This window comes from Carcharodon carcharias, chromosome 6 (genome assembly GCF_017639515.1).
Source record: "Carcharodon carcharias isolate sCarCar2 chromosome 6, sCarCar2.pri, whole genome shotgun sequence".
NCBI classification, from domain to species: Eukaryota; Metazoa; Chordata; class Chondrichthyes; order Lamniformes; family Lamnidae; genus Carcharodon; species Carcharodon carcharias.
The window spans coordinates 81,721,541-81,747,673 of NC_054472.1; the positions used below are offsets into that span (position 1 = coordinate 81,721,541).

At 44.7% G+C, this 26,133-nt stretch overlaps 1 protein-coding gene across 1 annotated transcript in view; it reads right to left on the bottom strand.

Moving 5' to 3' along the window:
* Positions 1 to 10,089, bottom strand: part of kcnb2b (potassium voltage-gated channel subfamily B member 2b) — a 372,072-nt gene extending 361,983 nt beyond the window's left edge. Inside the window, exon 1 of the mRNA XM_041190152.1 lies at positions 9,313 to 10,089. Within this exon, the coding sequence (XP_041046086.1) occupies positions 9,313 to 9,891 (579 nt within the window). The 5' untranslated portion in view covers positions 9,892 to 10,089. The remainder of the gene's footprint in view (positions 1 to 9,312) is intronic.
* Positions 10,090 to 26,133: the final 16,044 nt, after the last annotated feature.

Genomic DNA, 26,133 nt, shown 5'->3' on the forward strand with positions numbered 1-26,133 from the left:
GATTGGTAGGAAAAACTGTAGCTGAACAATGGGCTACCTTCAAAAAAGAATTGGTTCAAGCACAGTCAAGGTATATTCCATCGAAAGGGAAAAGAAGGACAAAAAATTCCAGAGCTCCCTGGATGAAAAAGGAGATAGAAATTATGAAAAAGAAGTGCGCTTATGACAGGTGTCAGGTAGAAAATACAACTAAGAACCAAGAGGAATACAGAAGGTTCAGAGAGGTGGTGAAAAAGCATATTAGAGAAGCAAAGAGGGATTATGAGAAAAGTCTGGAGGCTGAAGTGCAATTGCTATTTTCTAGGCAAACCAGCCACCTGTGTACTGTGTACAGATAGCTTACGTCCTGTACAAATGTGGCTCGAATTATATATTATCAAACTAATTTCAAACTTACCTTCTGAAAGGCACTTACATAATTTATCCTTGCTTTCTGAATGATATTAATCCCCTATATCATTGTCATGTAGCCTGATAGCTTGCTGTCATCAACAAATGCCATAATATTATCAAAAGTACTCCAGTCAGGTTTATATCCTATCCTGCTCCACGGTGTTTATTCATACTGTAAACGGTGGGTTGTCTGATGAGACCTCTACAGAACTCCATTGGTTATTGCTCCCGAAACGGCACTGTGTATTTATCATTATCTTCTGTTTTCTTTTACATTTTTATTGATTTCTATTTTCACTAAAAGTCTAAAAAGCATACTTGATCAAATACCTATTCCAACTTAAATCAGATTCCTTCTAAACATGCACATAAATTATATGCAGTGGATATCCCTTGTCTGCTAACTTCACTTCCCTCTCAAAACTTGGCATAATGCTAAAATAAATCATTTTTTTCTGATGTAAACAATCCATGTTTATATTTTCTTTTACCCAACATTCTATTATTATTCTTAGCTGACTTTTGTATGTCTCCCTATTCTCTTTATTTCCGCCTTTTAAAATAATTCTTCAGGTTTTACATTTTTCTCAGCTTCTTTACTCAGTCAATGTGGTTTTAAGATGTAAATTACCTAATCAATCAACTCTACATTATCAAAGCTGATTCACACTCCTGTCAAGTAAGGCTCTATGCCAGATCAGGAATTGTACAAAATTGTCATTTTATTCCTTTCTATGCTGCTTATCTCTATCTTTTCTGATTTATTCAACAAATTATATTTAAACTTAACAACTTTCCTACAAAATCAAAATTGACTAAAAAAAAGGTCTGAAATTCTACAGGCATCAATTCAAGCACTTGCACAAGGATCACACTTGCTCTCCAGCACTGATCCGCAAACCCCCATCACTGGAGTTTTTGGCCCAAAAATCCATTAAAGTCCATTTTCGGGTGTCAGGGTCACAATTTGCCCTCTACCCACACTCATGAGGCAGGCAGCACACAAACTTTGTGCTGCCTCTTCATTTAAATAATTGTAGCATTTGGCCTAACATGTTGCCACAGCACTCAACAGGGGGCTGAGCAGCTTGAACTGATATCACATGGTGCAGCTAGCCTACTCCCTATAGTCTGCCCCTCTTAAAGGGGAGCTGCTGCTAACTGCCTGTATTAACACTGGCTGTAAGTAGAAGCTGCAAAAGTGGAGCAGCAGGGGACAGAAACAGCTCCTAGGTTCATGGATGCAGTGCTGGAAGCCATAGTGCATAGCGGTGGAGATCGACTAGAGAAGAGGGTTATATTCTGTGGAGGGGTGGGTGTGTGTGTTGGGCGTCCATGCCCAGAATCTGGCCCTAAGGACCTGGCAGCAGTGCCACAAGAAGTTTAAAGACCTCATGTGGGTGGTCAAGGTGAGTGAATACATTCTCACATGACATCTACCTAATGCATCACACATTACGCACCAATCTCTCACATGCTCAAGACACTACCAATTATCAGCGTCCCTGGAACTCAGACCTAACATCCACCTCGCCCTCACTCATATATCAATGATGTCAGCCTCACCTACACCTCCCACTAGTCAAATAATTCCAGCTGTTCAGTTGTGGTAGTCACATTACCCAATCACTATGCAAAATAATCACTGACGTTCTTCCCTCTCTCTTGCAGGACAAGGTGCTGCAGAACAGCCAGATGCAGAGCAAACTGGTGAGAGACAAATACACCTGCATTTCCTGACATATAGGGAGGATATGATTCTCTGCATCTTAGGGCTAGCTGCAAAAGGCATCATACATTGCTGAAAAAATTGAAGGAGATGCTATGATTCTGCCTTATGTCTCTTCTTATCCTCATATGATGTGCATGATGTGCAAGCTCCAGATCACGTGATCATTCACATCCTGCTTTCCAAACCACACGCTTCCCTCACAACAACTTTCCCATTCTGATTTTATGTTTTCAGATGCCCAAGTGCTGCCACCTGCCCAACCATAGCAGCATCAGGCAGAAGGACAAGAGCAACACTGCAGCCCTGATGAAGAAGCACCATCACTTGATCTGACACTTGCAGCCACTAGCTCAAATACCGATACTATGTTGCCTTTAGAGAGATAATGTAGAATAATGATTGGCATGTGGTGAGTCACAGGCATGAGCAGGCTGCAGGCAGACCAGAGGAAAAGACTTTCATGTGTGTGAGACCACTGGATGACGATGCTGCAGATTAGTTTTACTGCAGGGGTCTTAGATGAGGCCTTTGATGGGGTGGCATACAAAAGAATGCTAATGAACAGGCACACTGAGATGCCTGAAGCATTGGCAGGCCTACAAGAGATCCTGGTATCACTCTAAGGAGCATGGGGGATCTAGTTCCAACCTGGCACAGGGCATGGTGAAGAGCTTGGAGCTATCCTTTCCAGCATGAAAGTGGTGGCCAAACACTTGACAGCACCTTTCAGATGCACAATACACTGTCCAGTGGCTGATGTCTCAGCTTCTGCAGCACAGGTGGAAGCCACAAGACATCTTAGCATTTTGCCCGAAGTTCAGATGGAGGTCATGAAATCCATGCTTGCTGCCATGGAGACTCAGACCACAGCCATTGTGGCTGCAGATATCAGTGCTCAAATGGCCATGCAATGGCACTACAAAGCCAAATTTTCGCCTTCTGTGTTTAGTGGGAGGGAACAGCATCTAGATGGGGCCAGAGCCAGCATGTGGAAGTGCCACATAGGTACTTCTTTGGCAGCCATCTGCCCCATGTTAACAGAAAGTCATCTAGCCACCTGCCCGTGTTGTGCACCTGACCCAGGGCTGCTCCAAGCAAATTTTAAATTCAATATTTGAGGGCCAGGCCATTTACCAGGTCTTAATCATAATGGTGGAGTACACATACATTTTTACGAAAGCTACTTTGCCTTATCTGACCAGCCTGATCTATTGTTTGCCTTTTTAGGGTTGGACAGAGGTCCCAACCTTGCAGGTCAAATTGGAAACTGGCAGAAATGGCAGAGTCCTGGCATAAATAAAATTTCACTGTTTCCTTGGGAACTCCGTCAATCTCATGTCAATGTCACCTATTCAACTGTAGCCAAATTCAATAATGTGACCACTGATTCCATCCTCTTCCTTGGTTATTATCCGAACCAGAATATTTGCAATCTCAATATCTCTCAAGCGAGCTTCCAGCCCCATCATATCTCCCTCCCAAAGACAACCTACTTCCAACTCCATAACATCACCTGCTTCTACACCTGTCTCAGCGCATCTACCACTGAAATTCTCAACTAGATCCTTGTGACTTTCAGACATGATTCCAGAAGCAAAAGCTCTCACTACTGATCTTCAGGAAAGCTGCCCACAAATATCTAATAATCTCTGTGGTGTGAATTAGTTCTTTCCTAATGTCAGTTTGAATCTAGAGCCAAGTTGAAGATATTTCCAGGTGACCAGCAACAGTGATATAAGTGTAAGGACCCAATCACATCAACGTATTCTCATAAGCAGCAAACTAGGAATTAAAATGTGCTGGATTTTTCAATTTTAATTTAAAGATCTACAGATTGCAAAATAAATGATTAGGATATACACATAGGGATAGGGTAGAAGCTGAAATGTCATAAACCATCTTTGCAAAAAAAAGTATTTCAAAAACATGTAAAATTGTTTACCTTAATGGAGAAATTTGATATCCCACAAATATAAAATTAGTTATTCAGGGCCAGTGAGGCTGTTCAGCAGTAATCATTAACGTTTTACACCATTAAAAATCCAGTTACATCTCACTAAACAAAAGTTAACTTTTTCCAAAGGTTTTCATAGATCAACAGCGCAATAGTTTGCATTTTTGATAATTCAGTGATTCCTATTTGATTGCCATCTGGAGGGATTTCAACAATGTACCCCTATGGGGAAGTGTTGAATCAATGATAGTAACTTCTGGAGTTCTGTATTTAACTTTTCATGTGCTTACTCTGGAAATTGATATCAGTTTCAGAGGAATAATGATGACATACACTGACAGTTTTGCTGTCATTGCTACCACAAAATACTGGTCAATGTACTGTTGCTATCTGGAACAGTTAGTCATAGAACCCATGTCAGCAGGTGATATTATCCTGATAAGAAGTAGCAACCATGAATGGTGGGGGTCAGAGTCAGAGAATACCGGATAGCAGTGACGACAATATCAGAGCGTTTAGGATTAGGCTTATCATGAAAAAGATAATGTTGGTTCCACAGTTCTTTGGAAGAAGTTATAATGAACATTATTGGAGAAAATCACTCACAGTGAGTACAGTATTAGCATTTAGCCTTAGAATAGAAGATTTTGAAAGGATGAAGGGATGAGTTAAGGAAACTGGATTAGACAGCATTTTAAAGGGGAAAACCATCAGTTGTGTTCTCATCGCTATGGTGAAACCGCATTGCAGCAGGTTTGTTCCTGAAACTCAGGAATCATCGAGATCCCAGCAAGGTGTGTAGCTGCCCTTTTTTCTGTGCCATTTGCCATTGGTTGCTGTCAGAAACAGGGATTAAGGGAGAAAAGGAGGTGGCTGCCTCCAAGGGACAAAGCTGGTGGATGGCAGCCAACTCACAACTCTAAGCCTCCATTCTCCTGAGTGAATGGTCATGGTTGACAAGGGATCATGTGATTAGTCTTTCTATGTTGCCAAGGCAATGGTTTCTGTATAGAGTCTTGAGGGTGGTGGAGACAAGCAGAAAATTGTCCACATCAGGCTTCTAGCACATGGCTCTCATCACCCTAGTCAAAGCACAATGCCTCCATATGCTTTCATGTATGAACAGGAGGAACACCCAACTCTGGTCCTCCAGGATGTCTTTTACCTGGAAGGGGTGGGGTGGGGGATGCCATGTCTAGATGGAGGCCAGGTGAAGTGCTTAACACTTGCCTGCTGGCTTTGAGATAAAGGGAAACCTGTAAAGGACATGCTCACTCAATGTAGCACTTCAATTCATTTACACATCTAATGAGGCATTGATGATGCAGGCTGTAGGCAACCCTGCCTTGGTAATTGCTCTAATCCAGATGAGGAGAAGGAGGGCTCATCGCCATTTGGCACAGGGCCATGAGGAACAAGAGCCTGAGCAGCAAGGGGCAGTGGGGCCTCTATAATGTCAAGAGGCTGACAAACATGGAACGTTGCAACGACGAACATTGGGCCAGCCATGGGTGTACTGCCAGCAGTGCGCTTATCGAGAGATGAGTGAAAAGCAATGCCGGAGTTGTCTTCGTATAGCCCGGGATGTGATTGCTCACATCTGCGAGCTTCTGCAGTCAATACTGCAGCCATAAGGACTCTGGAGGAGTTGTGTGGAGCTTCTTGCCTGCAATATGTGAATGTTGTGTCCAGATGCTCTTTAAATATGATGCCAGGACCTTTGACCCTATGAGGTACAGTGGAGAGGGCAACTTCCTGCCCACCCGCCACAAGATTTGCCAAGCTTCTCGCTGATGCATAATTAATGAGCTGAAAAGCAGAAAATCGCATGTGTTCACCCGCCCGGCTGTCCAGCAGGAATCACACCGACTTTCCCACCCACCACCGGACTTAGTCTCCAGAATGGAAAATTCCTTCCAATGACCCAGGCACAGAATAACTTCATACAACTGTACATAAAAAAGTCAAAAGCAAAATCAGGCACATCTTTGTCATTTTCATTAGGGAACCATTAAAAATGTATTAATGCCTAAGGATTGGGAAATAGTTAATAGAATACTTTTTTTAAAAAAGGGCACACAAGCAATCTAGCAAATCAGAGGCCTAACATTCATTGTGAAAAATGTACTGGATTGTATTGTGAAAGATGGATCTTGAAACACTTGGGTAAGATGATGTGATAGAAGGGGTTAGTACAGATATATGGAAAGAACATCTTGCGTGAAAAATATACTTTTTTGAGGAAATTAAGTATTTTATTGACAACAGGAGTTCTATGATGTGAAATATTTAGATGCTGATTAATCTATATTGTTGGAAAAGATGGAATAGCAGGCAAGCTGCTGAGGCTAACTGAAAATGGACTAAACCAAAGAAAGCAAAGGATTGTTATGAGTGGAGTTGTGTTGACATGACATGGGGTCACTCATTGCTGTTTACAGTTTATATAACTGATTTGGAACTGGGAGACAAACACAGCTAAGTTTGCAAAAGACACTGAACTGGAGAAAGGGATTCAGATAATAGCAAACGAGCAATGAAATACAAAGGGATCTGGACAGGATAGGAAGATGGGCTGAAGAGTAACAAATGGCATTTAACCAGCACAAATGCAAAGTATTGAGACTATATGCATAAGGGAAATAATCATTGGAAATATAAACCAAATGGCTTTAGGGTATGTGATACAACATTGAAAAGAGCTTTGAGGATATTACTGGATAGCTCATTAAAATGAAAAATGCAGTGTGTAGCAATATTAAGAAAAGCTAATTGAATCTTGAGATGCATTGTTATCTAGATAAAGTATTAACTCCAGGAGGTAATAACGAATCTTTACAAAGCACTGGTGCTGCCACACCTAGAGTATTACATATATTTTGCTCGCCATATTGCAGTAAAGATATCCACGAGTTGGAGACAGTGCAACAATAGGGCAACTTTAAGAAATAGCTGAAGACATTTGAGTTACAATTATAAGTTGAAGAACTTGGAATTATTTAATGCGGAGAAGACAAGGGCTCAGAAGAGATATTCTTCATGTATTTAAGATTCATAAATTCAATATATTGTCACAAACTCTAGAACCAGGAACATGGGTTAAGAAATGAGAACACATAACCAATTTAGAATTAAGTATTTTATAAACAATAGATGGTGATTTGAGGCTGCTTGAATGAAAAAAGTGAAGAAACCGGCAAATAAGCAATTGATACATCAAGTAGGCTAGGCCAAAGTAATATTGCCAGTTTGATGTTGATGTAAAGTGGTTTTGGGTAAGCATCAATACAAATGTATAAACTTGGCTACAATTTCTCATTTTGAGACCAGAGCATACTAAACTTTGCCAGAAAGCTGTTTCACACAGGTTAGAGTTTGCAGCTGCAGTATAACTCCAGCTTGGTGCAAAGTTGCAGTTTAAAATATAAGAAATATTTGTAATGCTATTAAAAAAATCACCTACTCTCCTAGCATTAAAAATGAACAGTCCTGTGAGCAGAGTTCTGCATATGTGGACAAATATGAGATATACACAGTCCCTTTATGGTGGACTTTATTATGATCTGGGTATATGCACAACAGACAACACAACCATGCTAGAATCTAAGCAATCCAAATAATAAGTTGAAACTGTTAGTTTCAAAAGAGCTGTAGCTTTTGGGTGCAGTTAAACAGTTGTTTTTGTATAATGACACAGCATTTCCACTTGGGTTTGACACATGTGGAGTATAAATCCAATGAAGTATTAAACGAGTTGTTCTGGTAGCAAGTTGGGTCTTCTGTGCACTATAGAAACTTAAGCAGTTTTTTTGTGTTTTGAGAAAGCAGATGCTACCATCCATGCTGCTAAAGCATTAAAAAAAAAATCTGCCAGCAAATTGCTCTAAGCTACCTCCTGTTGGCCATGACATAATTCTCAGCTAAGTAACATAACAGGAGTGTCGCCAGTTGTAAATCGCACTCTGCACTTACTGTTGGCAGAAGAATAATGCAATATAAGAGCTAACAGCCTTGCAGTTTTCAGAGGTAAAAGGAGGGTATTGAAACAATGCACTGCAGAGCTGGAGAAATGTAAGTGAGGTACTTCATTGCAAAAATGAAGAATGTCACCGATAACTTGTTAATAAACAATTAAGAAAAGGAATATACTGCAAATCAGGAGCGTGTTACCTGTGGTTCTCTCTGCACCCCACTTGCCCCCTGGCATTTTGCTTCTTTTAAAATAAACAATGGCTGTAAAGCTTAATGATAGCGGTAAATTAGCTGGAATTCCCTTTAATTCCGAAATTCTTCTTAGGGTTCTCCTTCATTAGGGATTCATTTTACTGTGTGTTTAGTAAAGAGGGGGAGAAAAATTTCTAAGTGTTATAGAGTCTACTTTGATTTGTACTTGGCCGTGCCGTAATAGGCAATAATCACCGCCCACTTGAATATCAATTTTTTTATTTTAATAATTTTATAATTCAATTTAGATGTATCTGAGTGATTAGCTTAGCCAGTGTTACTTTAAAACAGATGAGAAAATGTGTGAAATTGTGATCCACATTCGATTTCTAAATATTATGTCATTCTAATTTTAACTCAATCTCATGAAGAATCGCCTAAAAGCTATCATTTTTGTCGAAAAAGGACCGCTGGTTTCTTGACTCTTTGGTTTCTTAGTTTGGTGGGGGAGGGGGTGCGCGGGATGTGCGAAACAAGAAACAAGACAAAATAAACATGTAGTGAATACAAATAAAACGGAATTTCTAAATGCGAACGCTTAAAGGCATTAAAACACGAGTTTTAAGTTTTATCCTTTGATAAAATCACTGTTTGTTATACAATATAACGTCTTCCTTGCGGATCCAAATGTGTCACACGAACCCTACCGACATTACTTTAACTTTTCTAACCTTACCATTAAAGTCTGCGTCGGTCTATTTAAATATTGCAACAGGACAAGTAATATTTACAAGCCTCAAATCACCATAACAACCAGTTTCGGCGCTGTCTCCTTTGAATTGACGCCTTGGTTAATACGCAACGGCAAAAGGTTCAGAAGTTTATCAATTCAAAACTCCAGCGAGGAGAGAAAAGGGCGATTTACATCCTCAAGAGTGACTCGGGTAAAAGGACGAACTGACATAAAGGTTAATTTCATTCTGAGTATGACTGTGTCTGCCTGCAAGTTTGTGCTGGTGAAAGGATCGAGCTGCCTGTGTCTTTCTGGGGAAGCCCATCAGCACCTTACCTTAGCAGCCACTGAGGAACCGGGTTTTTCCAGCAAATCCCACAACTTCCTCCTTTTATCAGGACAGCACGACTCATCAAACTCTTCGCCTTCTCTCTCCCTCATGGTCTCAGCCTCACGCCTCAGTTCCTCGTTCATTTGCTCCTTTTTCTGGTGGTACCTGGCTTGGCAGCAGGACTCCAAGTAAATCTCATCAATCCCCCAGTAATCGAGTTCCTGGCCGAAGGAGAGCGCACACATCTCCTCCATCATGTGCAATTTCCCAGTGCGGTAGAAATTCAAAATCGACGTGAAAGCCCCCGGGTGCCGATCAAAAAAGTATTCGTTTTCATCGAGGTTATAATCATCGCAGGTCTCCAACAGGGATTCGTGGGTGTTGCAATCTCTCAGTTTCCCCAAACGAGTCCGGGGTAACCTTTCCAGTGTCCTCCACAATACTTCGTGGTTAAGTCCCCCAACATTGATTCTTACCCTCCTGAAACAAGTCTTGCTCCTGATTATCTCCATTGGCTCCGGGGGAAGAGAGGCTGTGGATCGGGATGCTTTCTTGGGCACTCCTGATGGGATCCTTTCTGCCATAGCAGCAAATCGGAGATGTTTTTATTTTTTCTTTGTATATAAGATTAACGATAAATATATCAAATCAATTTCTCAGGTGGAATAAATATAAAATAATACATTAATAATATTTAGAGCACTTTAAAAACGAAGCCCGCAGGGGGTAAAGTCAGATCCCGTCACTCAGCTCTTCCATTGTCGAAGCTACAAGGAAAACAACATGCGAGTGCCTTGGTGTCTATTAATCCCCACCGGCCAGTCACTTTCATTCAGCGTTATCCCCGCAGTCAGCACTGAGCTGCTGAGGAACGTCAGGGGCACGCCGCCCTGTCGCTAACGTCCGCGGCACGGGCGGGGTCACGTCGACGTCGGCGAGCGGCAGCCGCGCTCCCGCCTTCTGTCCAGCGTGCGCCGCACCCCCGAGCGCGTGCGCCCACCCGCCAGCCTTTGTGCTGCACCCGCCTCACCCCTCCCCAGCTTGAGAGTGTAACGGTCGCACTGACAATAACGGCACAATAACATCCTCTTGTATCTTGCGTTTATGGCAGAGTGAGCAGGTTGGTTTATGTCGTGGACAGCAGCAAGTTGCGATTTAATGCGGAATCAAAGGATCGTTGGAGGGCAGGAGGAGACCATTCGGGCTATCCACTTCTGCAACGGGCTTTCCAAATGTGGATTTCACCTAGTGCCATTCTCCTTTCTCCCTGTAATCCTGCAGGTTGTTTCGTTTCAAATAATCATCTAATTCCCTCTTGAATGCCTCAATTGAACATGCCATCATGCTACAAAAATAAACAGCCATCTGATGTTAGAAATTTGTTTGTGCCACGCCCGTGGTTTCAGGCGCGAAACATGCTCCCAAGCATCTGATATGGCGCTTGAGGCATGTGCACTTATTCTTTTGCTTGTTCGTGGGATGTGGATGTCACTGGCTAGACCAGAATTTGTAGTCCAATCCTAATTGCCCTATTGAGTGGAATTTTTCTGAGCCCCGCCCCGGGGCTTCATGGCGAGAATGGAGGAATTTCTGAAAAAAAATTGTCACATCAGCCACTGGATACGTTCCTGCCTCCAGATGACTTTCCCAGGGACAAGTTAGCACCTGGAGCTGTGCATAGTGTAATGCAATCCATGTGTGTCCCTGGTTGTTAAATTGGCAGTCCGTGGAGATTGTAAGTGTGCTTGTAAGCTAGTGTTGAGTGCACTCAGGAATCTAGGGAGAAGGAATCTCGGAAGGTGAGATTGAAACACTGTGAGGTAGCTGTTATTAAAGCTGTCTGAGTAGGATCTTTGAAGGTGAAGCTGGGAATCCCTCCTGAGACAGAGTTTCAAAGAGATTGTTTGACTTGGTGTTTACTGATGCCTGGGTGGGTTCTTGAGAAAACCATGGACTCTGTCTTGGTTGCATCTGTCATTTACTCTGTAGTGTGGTGTGTTTGACCACAATTTGTCTGTTAATTCACATGTATCTCATACTTACCCTGGATGTTAGAGTATACAATACATATTGTAAATTATTTTATCTTCCTGTATTTGTGTAGTAAAGTTTGTTTTTGTTTATTCAAAGCACATGGAATCTTGTGGCTTTATTCCAAAAGCAGGTGTCTTGAATCTCAACCTTATAGACTTTAAACAAAACACTATTGGGCCCTAACCGGATCACACCCCCCACCATGTCCCGGGGTCTGGAAAGGATCATAACAGTAACCTATCTGCATAATTAAATGCCTATTTATGGGCTGATTGGGCATCTGCTGGGATCTGCCCAGCAGACAAGCCCCACAACTGAGAGTCAAGCCTGGCAGCTGCCTGGAGGTAGCTCACCAGCAACTGCCTGGTGGGGTGGGGTTGTGGGGGGCGGGGGGGTCAACTCCTCCAGTTTTAATCCCTACACTGGAGCTGTGGCCACCAGTGGACCACAGCATTTCTCCTCCACAAGGTTGGCCTTGGAGCTATGGCCACCATTAGTTTAATTTAGTACCTCTTCAGAAGGTACCTCAAAATGGAGATGCACTCAGGTTTCCCCTCCGACAATGGCAGCATCCACCTTTTCCAGTGATGCTCCCATTCTTCCAATGCTTTAGGCCTTCTGTTTTGGCCTGCAACTTCAGGGACCGGCCCACCCTCCTTAAATGAATGGCAAACCCAGAGGCAGCCTCTTAATTTTTTCTCCCAGCCAGACATCCTGACAGATCAGGGTTGAGACCTGGAAATGGCCCTGAATCAAAAACTTAAGAGCAGAAGATTCCGCCCATTAGGAGCCGGAAGTATGCCAACTGTTGTATTGGATCTGGCTGCACCACAAGCATCCAGGATTGATAAAATATTAAAATTAGGATGTTGTTCTTGTAGCACCTTTTTCCGATATTGATATGCCCAGGCTCAAGGTTTATGACAGCAGTGCTATTTAAAGAGCTTATCCATTAGTTGCAGGTTAATTGCTGGTTTGTTATTTGAAGTGGATGATTAACATTTGAATGTGCTTTAACCTGTTTTCTGACGTAAAATTAACGTTGTCTGCAGAGAAGATTTTGGTTGTGCTGCACTGTTTTTTCTTTTTCTGCGTTCTCCAGTTCCTCGGGAATCATGGGTGGCCTGGTAGATCTGCTGTTAGAGATAAAGAGCAAGGTGCAGAAGAGGGAAGAGGACACTGATGGTTGTCAGCAATCACTTCTGCATTAACATCGTAGAGGAACAATGTCTCTTGTGTCTTTACTTCACAAATGAGGCTGTAAGTCTGCTATAACACTTGCTGCTACCACAAGTTGAGCCTCAGACCACATAACCTGTTGAAACCCATTCGCGACAGGGATTTGGTATTGCAATTATTCCCTGGTATCATCATGCTCCTTAACTTTTATGTCACAGGTTCCTTGTGAGCTGCAACAGGTGACATTAGCAATATTCCCTAGTTTGCAGTCCATCGCTGTATCAACAAGCTGACTGATACTGTCTACACCATAAGGAATATTTCCATCTCTTGAACCATGGATAGACCAAAGCACGATGAGGGAGTATGAGGCTTTGCACACATGGCCATTAGCTAAACTCACATCGTCTTGTGTGCTTCCCATCAGCATCCTGGCATTTTTGTCAATAGAAAGGGATTCCACTTCAATGTCCAGTATTTTTTAACCACGCCACATACTATGCAGTCCTTTGCCAGTTTCCTATCAGCATTTATGACTTATTTATCCTTCCTCAGTGCTCTGTGCCACTTCCAGCCAAGCAATCAGGTTATGGGTTGGCTATTAGGCAACAAGGCTATCTTCTTCACACTTGGCTCAGGACTCCTGTCAGGTGCAGAGTTGGCTTATGGTGAAAGCTATTCTGCCACCACATATGTAATTAAGCAGACAATTGGCCTGCTAAAGCATGCTTCACAGCGTGAACCACTCAAGAGGATCTTTGAAGTACAGTCTTGAACAGGTACTTGATTTGTGATAATTTTCTGTTTGTTCCATAACTGTGTCATCAAGGGAGAACAGCCCTTACTACAATATGGACATTAAGAAGTACAGCAGAGGAACAACATTGTCCACCAGTGTCCCAAGTTGTCAATACTCTCAGAGCAACTTAACAAAGAACATTCATGTGAACATTTCACCCCATTCCAAATATATAAACAGTATTACAGTCTTTATCCATCATCATTCTTCAGTCCAGTCCTAAGGGTCTTGCCCTTACTTCACTGCAAATGTAAACCACAACATCAAATCCAAACAAAAACAAGTTTATCAAACAACATGAATTGGAAACAATCCTATTTGTATCTAAGTTACAGAAATAATTAAAATTGACTTTGTCTTAATCCCAGTGTTTTGTTCATGTTTTACCTGTGTTAATGTTTCTACGGTGTTTCTGCACTGACTACAATTTGAGAGGTAGAGAAGCTTGCACTGAGGACACCTCAGATGACCATGCTGCGTGATCTGAGTAGTTCTGGACATTGAGGGCCCTGCTGCGAACTGCAGCCTCTCAGTGAGGGTTAGAGCAGGACTGCACCTCTGACACCACAGCAATCATGTTGTCTGCCCCCAAATATCATTCCTTCCCTTTTCGTAGCATGTTTCAATTCCCCCTTCAGGACTTAACCCAAGTGCCATTGCCGTAAATAGGCCCAGCCTAAAGTCTACCCCGTGGATTTAAAGAAGGGTCTCAAAGGAGATGATGAGACAGAGAAGTTTACAGAGGGAGCTCCAGAGACTGAGACTTAAGTGGTTGAAGGCAAGACCAGCAATAGTAGAAGTGAAAGGATTGGAGAAATGTGCAAGAGACTGGAGTCAGAGAAAAGAGTTCTGAGGAAGGTGGTTGTTGGCTAGAGGGGCTATTGTGATGAAAGGGAGGAAGACAGTGGAGAGATTGAAACATAAGGACAAGAATTTCACATTTCTATTCTTGAAGAATCAGAAGCTAATGCAGGTTAATAATGATGGGGATGCTGGTTGAGCAACACTTGGTGCAGGATAGACACAAGCTGAGAGTTTTGGGTGAGATGAAGTTTATGAAAGGTGGACAGTGGGAAGCTTGCAAGAAGAAAATTGAAATAATCTAATCGTTAGTAAAGAAGTTGGGTACATAATGGGATCATCTAGGATTTGGAGCAAATGATATATAAATATAATGCTCAGGGGAGTATGCAAAAGGAAAGCAATATAAAATATTAGCCTTTAAAAGAGCAGACTGCAAGTAGTACAATATAAGTTTATATGAAAAGCACGATGGTAACACAAGGAATAATAGTTGGAGCGGCTGCAGTAGAAAATTGGGATGTATTTCAGAAAAGAATGATGAAGCTACAAGCACAATTAATTTAAATCAAAGCAGATTAAGGGGCATGCAAGGTAATGTGGTTATGTAGGAATATTAAGAATAGCAATAAGGATCAGCAGAAAGATTAATAAAGTACAAATTATCCAGTAGGTAAGAGGATTGGGTAAATTATAATGATAAATAAAAGCAGCTGAAAAAGTAATGAGAAGGAAATAGAAACAAGAAATATAGTAGCGCTGAGAACACCTCACCAATAAAGGGATTTTCAGGTACTTTTCAGTAAACGATGAAAGGAAAGAGGAAAGCTCAAACCTGTGGAACAAGAACAGTAAATTAAATATTTCCCACTGTTATAAAACCATGTTTTATATTAAAATGACTAAACTTATTAAGTGACTGAAATCAGAGCTTTAAAAAGACTGACAACAGTATTTTAAGTGACCTAAACAACAGTTCTTAAAATGGCTGAATATCAACATAACTTCACCTTGCAAATTACAAAACTATCAGAAAGCAGTAGTGCTTCCTGGAAGTAACCCAACTGGACAATCAGCTTAAACGAGTATGAATGGCCCATCCCCTGAACTACGCATAATCAGACATCATGGGCAGAATTTTCCGTGCCCGCTGGCAGCAGGCGTGATAGGTGGCATGCGCGGACAATATGGTGCGATTGGTTTCACGATGACAAGAAGGCAGGTCGCGATCGTCTGCTCAGCTGTGTTTCCCGCCAACGGTCATCAGGGAGCTCTTGTAATACATCAGCATATCATTGAAAAGGTCATCCCGCCAGGCTCTTGGTCCCCCGGCGGATCGTCCGCCCATGTCAGTGGGAAAGCACCTTGACATGTTTCACAACAGCACACAGGAGACATGCACTTGGTGGCCTTCACTTTGGGGAAACTGGTCCTCCAGGACGGAAAGTGTGCGGTGTGCTTCCTGCAGGAAACCCATACCGTTCCGGGAGACAAAGCTACATGGCTCCTGGGGTGGCAAGGGGGCTTTACATGAGTCACCTAGCCTCCAATTCTGGTGGGGTGGCTATCTTGTTGGCCTTACATTTTCGGCCGGAGATCTTGGGAGTCAAGGAGCCGGTGCCAGGCTGGTTGCTGCACTTTACTGTGCGCCTGGGGGACATGGCACTTCACTTTGGGAACATGTACGCTCCCCTCACCTCCCAAAAGCAAGCAAGCTTCTTTGAGGAATTGTCCACTAATCTGGGCTCCATCACGCGGGCGAGTGCATCGTCATCGGAGGGGATTTCAACTGCACCCTCGAGGTCCGGGACCGTCACCGTACCCAGCACCTCACGCTAGGTGTGAATAAGTTGCGGGACCTGGTTGGGTCCTTTGACTTGGTGGTCGTCTGGCGAAATCTCCATCCCGACTCCAGCGTTTTCACTTTTGTGTCACCTGGAGTCAGAGCATCAGACTCGACCGCCTTTACATTTCGAAGGTGTAAGTGTCCTGCATTCCGTCGGCTTCTGTGCAGTGAGTACCGTGCACGGACCACCATCTGGTGTGGGCGGAGCTCGCTCCATTCTGCCCTCGGATGGGGTCCGCGTACTGGCACTTTACCAACCTGCTGCTGGAGGATGAGCAATTCCTGGCCTCATTTTGTCGTTTCTGGGCCAGTTGGAGAAGGAAACAGGGAGGCTTCCCCTCCTTGAGGCTATGGTGGGACGTGGGCAAGGTTCACGTCCATGTTTTCTGTCAGGAGTACGCAAGGGGGTCGACAAAGAGGCGGAAATCCAGGATCGAGGAGTTGGAAAAGGAGATGCTCGACCTGGAGGCACGTCTCCATCAGCCCAATGCAGACCCGGCCCTGAGGTTGGTGTACGATGAGAAGAAGGGCACACTGTGGGACCTGCAACTCGTCGGGTCTCACGGCACTTACGTGAGGTTGCAGATCCGGTTCTCCAGGACCTGGACTGTGTCTCCCCCTTCTACTTGCTGGAGAAAAGGCACGGGGTCCGTCAGCATCTCCTTACGCTGCTGGCCGACGATGGATCCCTTGTCTCAAATCCAGATGGCAGCAGTGTCATTGCCAAAACCTATCACACTGCCATGTTCTCTCCTGATCCATCCAGCGAGGATGCTTGTAGAGTTTTGTGGAAGGACCTGCCGCAGGTCAGCCCAGAGGATTCTGGAAAGCATGACTCCTCTATAAGTCTGGGGGAGCTGACCAGCACCCTCAACAGTCTCTCTAAGGGCAAATCCCCGGGGTTGGACGGGCTGACCATGGAGTTCTTCAGGTCATTCTGGGACATCCTGGGAAGCGACTACATGGGAGTCTTTCGGGAGAGTATTACCGGTTAGTTGCCCCTTTCGTGGCGCAGGGCTGTAATTACCCTGCTGCCTAAGAAGGGGGATCTCCACTTTCTTAAAAACTGGCGCCCAGTCTCCCTCCTCAGCACAGATTCCAAAATTTTTGCCAGGGCCATGGCTTCTCAAATTGGCACCATGCTGGACCGCATGATCCACCCTGATCAGTCTTACACCATCCCGGGCCATACCATCTATGACAATATTCATCTGGTCCCTGACACCATTCATTTTTCCCAGAAGGCTGGTCAGTCGAGTGCCTTCCTGTCTCTTGACCAGGAGAAGGCATTTGACAGTGTGGATCACAAATACTTACTTGGGACTCTGCGAGCATTCGGGTTTGGGAAGCATTTTGTCACCCGGATCTGACTTTTGTACACTGCCGCAGGGTGTCTAGTTAAGGTTAACTGGTCCCTGACTGCGCCCCTTCACTTTGGGAGAGGGGTGCGTCAGGGCTGCCCCCTTTCTGGCCCATTGTATTCTATTTGCGCCTCTTGCGGAGGAGGTTGTTGGGATTGGTTCTGTACGGGCCGGACATTGGGGTGGTCCTTTCGGCTTATGCTGATGACGTGCTCGTTATTTTCATTGACCCGGCTGACCTGCAGAGGATGTGCGAGTGCCAGGAGGTCTACTCTGCCGCGTCTTCTGCCAAGATCAACTGGGCTAAATGTTCTGGACTCCTGGTCGGTCCATGGCAGATGGATCCCCTACCCGAGGAGCTCAGGCCTTTCACCTGGAGGAGGACTAGCCTCCTCTACCTCAGGGTCCATCTCTGCCCTGCTGAGAAATCCTGGCCAGCGAATTGACAGGATTTGGAAACCAAAGTCACACTCGACTGCGGCACTGGACAGGACTGTTCCGAGTGCTGTCTTGCCAGGAACGGAGTTCTGGTCAAAAATCAGCTGATTGTCACCATGTTGTGGTACTGGCTGGTCACTTTGACCCCTCCCCCGGACTTTGTCACGAAAATCCAGAGAATGCTTATTGACTTCTTCTGGGACAAGAGGCTGCACTGGATCGCTGCTGAGGTTCTGAGTCTCCCACTTAGGGAGGGTGGTCAGGCACGGTTGTGCCTATGCACCCAGGTGGCGACCATCAGGTCCAGGCAGCAGGCGACCAAGGGGGTCGTTCGACCTGAATGTCTGCCCCTCTTCCGTGGCTACGTTCGTGGCCGGGTGTCCCTGGAGAGGGAGCACGCAGTATCTGCAGGCACAGTCAAGGCCTTCTGTGCCCGGTGGGCACCCCAGGACTGGGGTGTTTTATCAACCTTCTTAATCGCATTTTTATTTGACTTTGGTTTTACAGTTACCCTAAGTTAGGGGCTGCGTTTTACTTCGTCCCTCATTTTGTTGATTTAGTTTATTTGGTTGACTCTAAAAGAGTTAATTCTCCTTATCTTTCCTAACTCTACTGCTACATCTTGATGCTCCTTGAACACCCACAACGGAGGTGGAGGCAGCCTGCTGAATGCGACACCCTATCTGTGATGACTTTGGAGGGCATCCTCTGGAGGGCTAAGGCTTGGAGGTCCCTGGCCTGCTTTTGGCGTCATGCTGTGTGTCAGTGACACCCTTCTCGGCCTGCGGAGCTGCAGCTGCTGAGGTCACAGGAAGAGGGAAGTCAGATTGGCCAGACGCTCTCGGAGTCACCTGGATGGATGGGCCCGGAGTGTGCACCTGCTGATCCTCCTCCCTACGGGTGCCCTGGGGCCCTAAGTTCCTCCTTGAGGAACAGGGATGGCTGGAGTGAGATCGAGCTGCCCGGCACCCCTCTCACGTGCATACTGTTGGAGGCCAACTATGGCATCAGCAATGGAGTTGAGCCAGTGCAGCAGTGCAGGAGCGAAGTCCTGGGCCAAGGTCTCCATGGCGGCTGCCATCCTACCAGTATTGACCTTGGTACGTCAGCATGCTAGCGTTATTACCTCAGCTTGAAGGCAGACAGACTCCTCCATCGTGCCTTGCAACCTGAGGAGTGCAGTGGACATCCCTTCCTGATGTTCCCAAGCTTGCCTTTGCAGCTCCAGCAACTATGACATGACCGAATCCAAAGGCTTGTCATCTGTTTTGGACTCAGCAACGTTTTGGCCTCCAGCAGTTCTCCAAGTCCTGGACACCTGGAAAGACCTTGCTGCTGCTGCTGTGGATTGGTTAGTGCGATGTGCTCACCAGATTCTGATCCCGTGCCTACTCTAAAGCTGGGTCCCACTGAGGTGTGTGTCTCTGCGCTGGTTGACGGTGTGGGTGAGCGCTGTGACGGGACTTCAGGGAGAGTGCCTCCAGATTCCTCTCCAGAGGTTTCTTCGGGGCTTGATTGGAGGCCTGGGGTCATGGGCTCCGTCAGCTGTTTGGCAGATATGCCTGCAAAAGCAGGGACAGATAATTATTGCATGGCAGTGGCCTGTGAAAGAGGACTCTTCACTCATGGCATGGTTGTCTGATGGATGTTGCCCTGCTGGATTGTCACTTGGTAGAGCAGCGCCAACCTCATTATCAGCACAGGACCAGTCCCGGTCATGGCTGGCCAACTGGATGGCTGTGTTTTCATAGCCCATAAGGACCTTGATTTCGGGCGTTCCACCACCAGTCTGTGACCTCTCTCTCTCTCTTGCGTGCCAGCTTGTCCTGCATGGATAGAGATGGAGAAAGTTTAAGCAAGATATCTGCCAGGCCAGATGATAAATATACCTGGCCTTTATGGGTGGTGAGTAGTCCCATGGATCGGATGAGAACAATGACAGTGAGTGTGAGAGAGTGAATGGTGATGTCACTTGAACTAGCAGTGATTGAGGACCCTGTGGATATGTGATGGGTTTGAGAGTGTGTGAGTTGAGAGTGATGAGAAGAGTGAATTACCCTGGCAGAACGGAAGAGATCATTCATCCTCTTGCGGCACTGGGTGGCTGTCCTCTTCTGACGGACGTTGGTGCTGACCACTGCTGCCACTGCCTCCCAAGATGTATTGGTCATGTTGCTGCCCATTCTGCAGCCATAGCAGGGGTACAGGACAACCCGGTGGGCCTCCACGGTATCCAGCAGTTGCTCAAGGGTCCTGTCATTGAAGCAGGGGGCTATGATCTTTTTTACTTTGCTGGCCATGTCTTCCATGCAGCAGTGGTGAGCTGGAAGCAATGAATGCTGTGCTTGCAGCTGGACTTTAAACATGGCGCTCGGTGTGATGCGGCAGCGGGGTGATGGCCGCCAGGCGAATGAAAGCCTGCCCGCCATGGAAACGGCATGTTTCCCAGGAGTGCATAAATAATGAGGCGGGTATGGGATGATACAGAGTGAAAACAGCTCTCACAGCCAGTGGGTAAAATGCCCATCATGCAAATGCAAATCTGGGAAAATTCCGTCCAATCTGTTTATTTAGGTGGGTGCAGGCCAAGTAGCTAACTCAATAACTTTAGACAATGGCCCCAGCTGAGAAGACTCACCAACCATTTAATCTAATCACTTTAAACAATGGACCTGGAATAATAGGTCGCCAGCTTGCTGACCATACTTAGTAACTGGCTAGTTTGTGAATGAAGGCATGTGATGGCAAACTAACATTTTATGTTAAAGAAGATATTACTTTTCCTGGGTCAGAGTCAGGTAAACCATGAGTGGGTAACAGAGAGAACTTGTGATCTCTCTCTCTCTCCAACCATCCTGTAAACGTGGGCCCTGCTTGTATCTGACCAGCTGACACCGCAGGCAGCATCTTCAACGTAAACCAAACAGCTACTGACTTAAAAGGAAATAACAATGACGGTCTGTGAAGACTTCAACTTGTCCCTGTGCAGAATCTGGAAAAATCACTGAACACAACCTGATACCATCCAATACATCAACCTACAAGATCCGTATATGATTGACCTTTTGGACACTCTTATACAACTTAACTTACCCTCCCTCCTGTCTTTTTTTATTATTTTTATCTATCAGGTGTTAATGACAATGAACAGTGTTTCCTTTTCTTTTAAAGCTTACCAGAAAACCTGTCTATCTGTATCTTTTATGGTCACAGCACTTAAACAGTTGTGTACTTACTGAATTAATAAACAAATTCTTTTAAAAACACCTGTTGCAGTCAACCAATAGGCAGAAAGAGAGGGGAGCCATTCTACCGCTTCTCACTAACTACACATTAAATTTTGCGGGATAGGAAATTTTCATAAGTCAGAATTCAATTTTCCAGGGCAAGCAGAGGAAGATCAAGACTGTATGCAAATGACAAAGGATATAGTTCTAAAAGTTAAATAATCTTAAAATAAGTACCTGGTCTACACAACTTGTACTCAATAAGTACCTGGTCTACACAACTTGTACTCAATAATGTTAAAGTAGATAGAAAATGGAATTAGTGAAGTTTTATCACAGGCAGGGTTTTTCAGTCGGCTTGCGGGGGTGACCCCGACATGCTGACACATAAAATGATGCGCGACGACATTGGGTGTGCGCCCCAATGTCATTGTGCAGTCCCACGATATTTCATTCGGCAGGCATGCGCCGGAGTCGGCTGAGCATCCGGCGATATGTAAACAGCCGATTAAGGCCATTAAGAAAGTGATTGATGTCATTAATAATGCTGCCCATACAACCTTAAGGTTGGTGGGCAGGCGAAAAGGCCAAGTGGCCTTCCACAAGCAGGATGAGGTCTCCTAAGGGTTTTATGAAATAATTTAAAAAATTTTCCTAAATATAAAAACATGTCCCATCTCATGTGACACAGTCACATGAGGGGACATGTTTAAATAAATTTTTTAACTTTCTATTTAATTTTTTGAACATCGATTCAATCTCCCTGAGGCAGTTCCGTGCCTCAGGGAGATTGAAACACTCTTTCAGCGCATGTGCGAAAGAGCGCTGGCCCCGGCTCTCCCTTCTCCCCCTGCACTGAGGTAGCACTGAGTGCTACGGCTCACGCATTTCGCTGGGTGGGCCTTAATTGGCCCACCCATGTAAAATGGCGGCATGGAGCCGATTGCAGGCGGCGAGTGGCTCCGCGACCGTCCCCGCCTGCTCCTGCCAAGCCGGCCAGCTGCCTGAAAAACTCAGACCCTGATATTTTTGATAGATTGCTAAACCTGGCAGAGATTCCAGACTTTTGGAGGATGATAAAGCAAAAAGAGGCCCATACAATTAAGGTTATAGGCCTGAATCTTCGGTTCAGTGTGCGGGAGCAGGCCGATGAAAAATGATGCGCAGTGACGTTGGGCGTGCGTCCAATGTTACTGCGTGTCATTCCAATCTTCAGTTCGGTGGGCGCGCACCGGAGTTGGCTGTGTGCCTGCTGAACTGTTAAAGGCCCATCCACGGGCAAGATGAGGTTTCATGAAGGGTTTATAAATCAAATAAATTTTTTGATTAAAATTCATTGACATGTCCCAGCTCATATGACACTGTCACATGAGGGGGCATGTCTGAACTTTTTTTCTTTATTTAAATTTTTCATTATGAAATTAAACTCCCTGCAGCTCCGTGATGACATTGGGATACACGCCTGATGTCATTGCGTGTAATTTTACGTGTCGGTGTATTGGATCTCGTATGCTAACCAGAAGATTCTGCCCTTCATTTTAAGGGGAGTGAGAAGACTTCATTTAAAAGGAGCGGGGAGACTTAATTTAAAAAGAGTGTGGAGTGCGAGGAGACTTCATTTTAAAAAGATCAGGGAGTCTTCATTTAAAAAGAATGCAGAGAGTGAGGAAGCTTCATTTTAAAAAGAGCAGGGAGAGCGAGGAAACTTCATGTCGAAAAGAGCGTGAAGAACGAGGAGACCACATTTAAAAAGAGCACAGAGAGCGGGGAGACTTTATTTAAAAAGTATGGAGAACAGGGAGACTTCATTTAACAAAGAGCACACAGAGAGTGAGGAAATATCATTTTAAAAAGAGCGGGGAGACTTAATTTTAAACGAGCATGGAGAGTGGGGAGACTTCATTTATAAAGAGCGAGGAGACTTCATTTAAAAAGAATGGGGAGAGCAGGGAGACTTCATTTAACAAAGAGCACAGAGAGTGAGAAAACTTCATTTTAAAAAGAGCGGGGAGACTTAATTTTAAAAGACTGCGGAGAGCGAAGAGATTTCATTTAAAAAAAAAGCGTGGAGAGTGGGGAGACTTCATTTAAAACAAATGCAGAGAGCGGGGAGACTTCATTTATATAGAGCGAGGAGACTTCATTTAAAAAGAGCTCCGATAGCGGGAAGACTTCATTTAAAAAAGAGCATGGAAATTGGGAAGACTTCATTTAAAAAAGAGCATGGAAATTGGGGAGGCTTCATTTAAAAAAAGCGAGGATACGTCATTTAAAAAAGAGCGAAGAGACTTCATTTTAAAAAGATCGTAGAGAACGAGGAGACTTTATTTTAAAAAGAGCGCAGAGAATGAGGAGACTTCATTTTAAAAAGAGCAGGGAGACTTAATTTTAAAAGAGCCTGGAGAGTGAGGCGATTTCATTTTTAAAAAAGTGTGGAAAGTGGGGAGACTACATTTAAAAAGAATGCAGAAAGCGGGGAGACTTAATTTATAAAGAGCACGGAGAGTGAGGAGACTTCATTTAAAAAGCGCGTGGAGAGCTGGGAGACTTCATTTAAAAAGAGCAAGGACACTTCATTTTATAAAGAGCGTGGGGAGTGAGGAGATTTCATTTAAAAAAGAGCATGGAGAGTGGGGAGACTTCATTTTAAAAAGAGCGCAGAGAGCAGGGAGACTTCATTTAAAAAGAGTGTGGAGAGCAGGGATATTTCATTTAAAAAAGAGCAGGGAGACTTCATTTAAAAAGAGAGTGGTGAACAGGGAGGCTTAATTTTAAAAAGTGCATTGAGAATGAGGAGACTTCATTTAAAAAGAGCACAGAGAACGAGGAGATTTCAGTTTAAAAAGAGCAGGGAGACTTCATTTAAAAAGAGCACTGAAAATGGGGAGACATCATTTTAAAAAGTGCACGGGGATGAGGAGACTTCACTTTAAAAAGAATGCGGAGAGCAGGGAGACTTCATTTAACAAAGAGCACAGAGAGTGAGGAAACTTCATTTTAAAAAGAACGGGGAACTTAATTTTAAAAGAGCGTGGAGAGCGAGGAGATTTCATTTTTAAAAAAGTGTGGAGAGTGGGGAGACTACATTTAAAAAGAATGCGGAGAGCAGGGAGACTTCATTTATAAAGAGCGGGGAGACTTCATTTATAAAGAGCATGGAGAGCAGGGAGACTTCATTTAAAAAGAGCGAGGATACTTTATTTTAAAAAGAGCATGGAGAGTGGGGAGACTTCATTTTAAAAAGAGCGCAGAGAGTGAGGTGACTTAATTTCCAAAGGGTGCGGAGAGCGAGGTGACTTAATTTCCAAAGGGCTTGGAGAGCGAGGTGACATTAATTTCCAAAGGGCACAGAGAGCGAGGTGACTTAATTTCCAAAGGGTGCAAAGAGCGAGGTGACTTAATTTCCAAAGAGCGCGCAGAGTGAGGAGACTTAATTTTAAAAAGAGCGCGCAGAGTGAGGAGACTTAATTTTAAAAAGAGCGCGGAGAGCGGAGGACTTCATTTAAAAAAGTGTGGGGAGACTTGATTTAAATATAGCATGGAGAGCGAGGAGATTTCATTTAAAAAGAGCACGGAGGGCAGTGAGACTTTAGCTTGAATTTTTCAGTCGGTGGGCGGGCTCGGCAGGAGAGGACAGAGATTGGCTTCGTGCCATCATTTTAAACGGGTAGGCCAATTAAGGCTAGTAATCCAGCGACTCAGGGTAATGATCCGGGGACACGAGTTTGAATCGTGCCACTGCAGATGGTGGAATTTGAATTCAATAAAAATCTGGAATTAATGATTCAATGATAACCATGACATAGTCATCCTCATGGAATTTTACCTTACAGGTAATGTCCCAGACTCCACCATCACCATCCCTGGGTATGTCCTGTCCCACCAGCAGGACAAATCCAGCAGAGGTGGCGGCACAGTGGTATACAGTCAGGAGGGAGTTGCCCTGGGAGTCCTCAATATCGACTCCGGACCCCATGAAGTCTCATGGCATCAGGCCAAACATGGGCAAGGAAATTTCCTGCTGATTACCACGTACCACCCTGCTTCAGCTGATGAAACAGTGCCCCTCCATGTTGAATATCACTTGGAGGAAGCACTGAGGGTGGCAAGGGCGCTGAATGTTCTCTGAGGGGGGACTTCAATATCCATCACCAAGAGTGGCTTGGTAGCACCACTATTGACTGAGCTGGCTGAGTCCTAAATGACACAGCTGCTAAACTGGGTCTGCGTCTGGTAGTAAGGGAACCAACAAGAGGAAAAAACATACTTGCCTGCCGCAGATGCATTTGTCCATGACAGTGTTGATAGGAGTGACCACCGCACAGTCGTTGTGGAGATGAAGTCCCGCCTTCACATTGAGGATACCTTCCATTGTGTTGTGTGGCACTACCACCATGCTAAATGGGATAGGTTTTGAACAGATCTAGCAACTCAAGACTGGGCATCAAGACAGTCTTGTTACCATCAAGACAGGGGATATCAACCCTGGTTCAATGAAGAGTGTAGGAGGGCATGCCAGGAGCAACACCAGGCATATTTAAAAATGAGGTGTCAACCTGCTGAAGCTATAAAACAGGAATACTTGCATGCCAAACAGCATAAGTAGCAAGTGATAGACAGAGCTAAGTGATCCCTCAGCCAACAGATCAGATCAAAGCCATATCCAGTCAGGAATGATGGTGGACAATTAAACAACTCACTGGAGGAGGTGGCTCCACAAATATCCCCATCCTCAATGATGGAGGAGCCCAGCACAGCAGTGCAAAAGGTAAGGCTGAAACATTCACAGCAGTCATCAGCCAGAAGTGCCAAGTGGATGAAAACAGAATTATCTGGAAAGACTCAGCAGGTCCTCCGCCATTTCCACCAACTCCAGCATGATGCTACCACCAAACACATCTTCCCTTCACCCCCCCTGGCGGCATTCCGTAGGGATCGTTCCCTCCGGGACACCCTGGTACACTCCTCCATCACCCCCTACTCCTCAACCCCTACCTATGGCACCTCCCCATGCCCACGCAAAAGGTGCAACACTTGCCCCTTCACTTCCTCTCTCCTCACTGTCCAAGGGCCCAAACACTCCTTTCAAGTGAAGCAGCATTTCACTTGCATTTCCCCCAACTTAGTCTGCTGTATTCGTT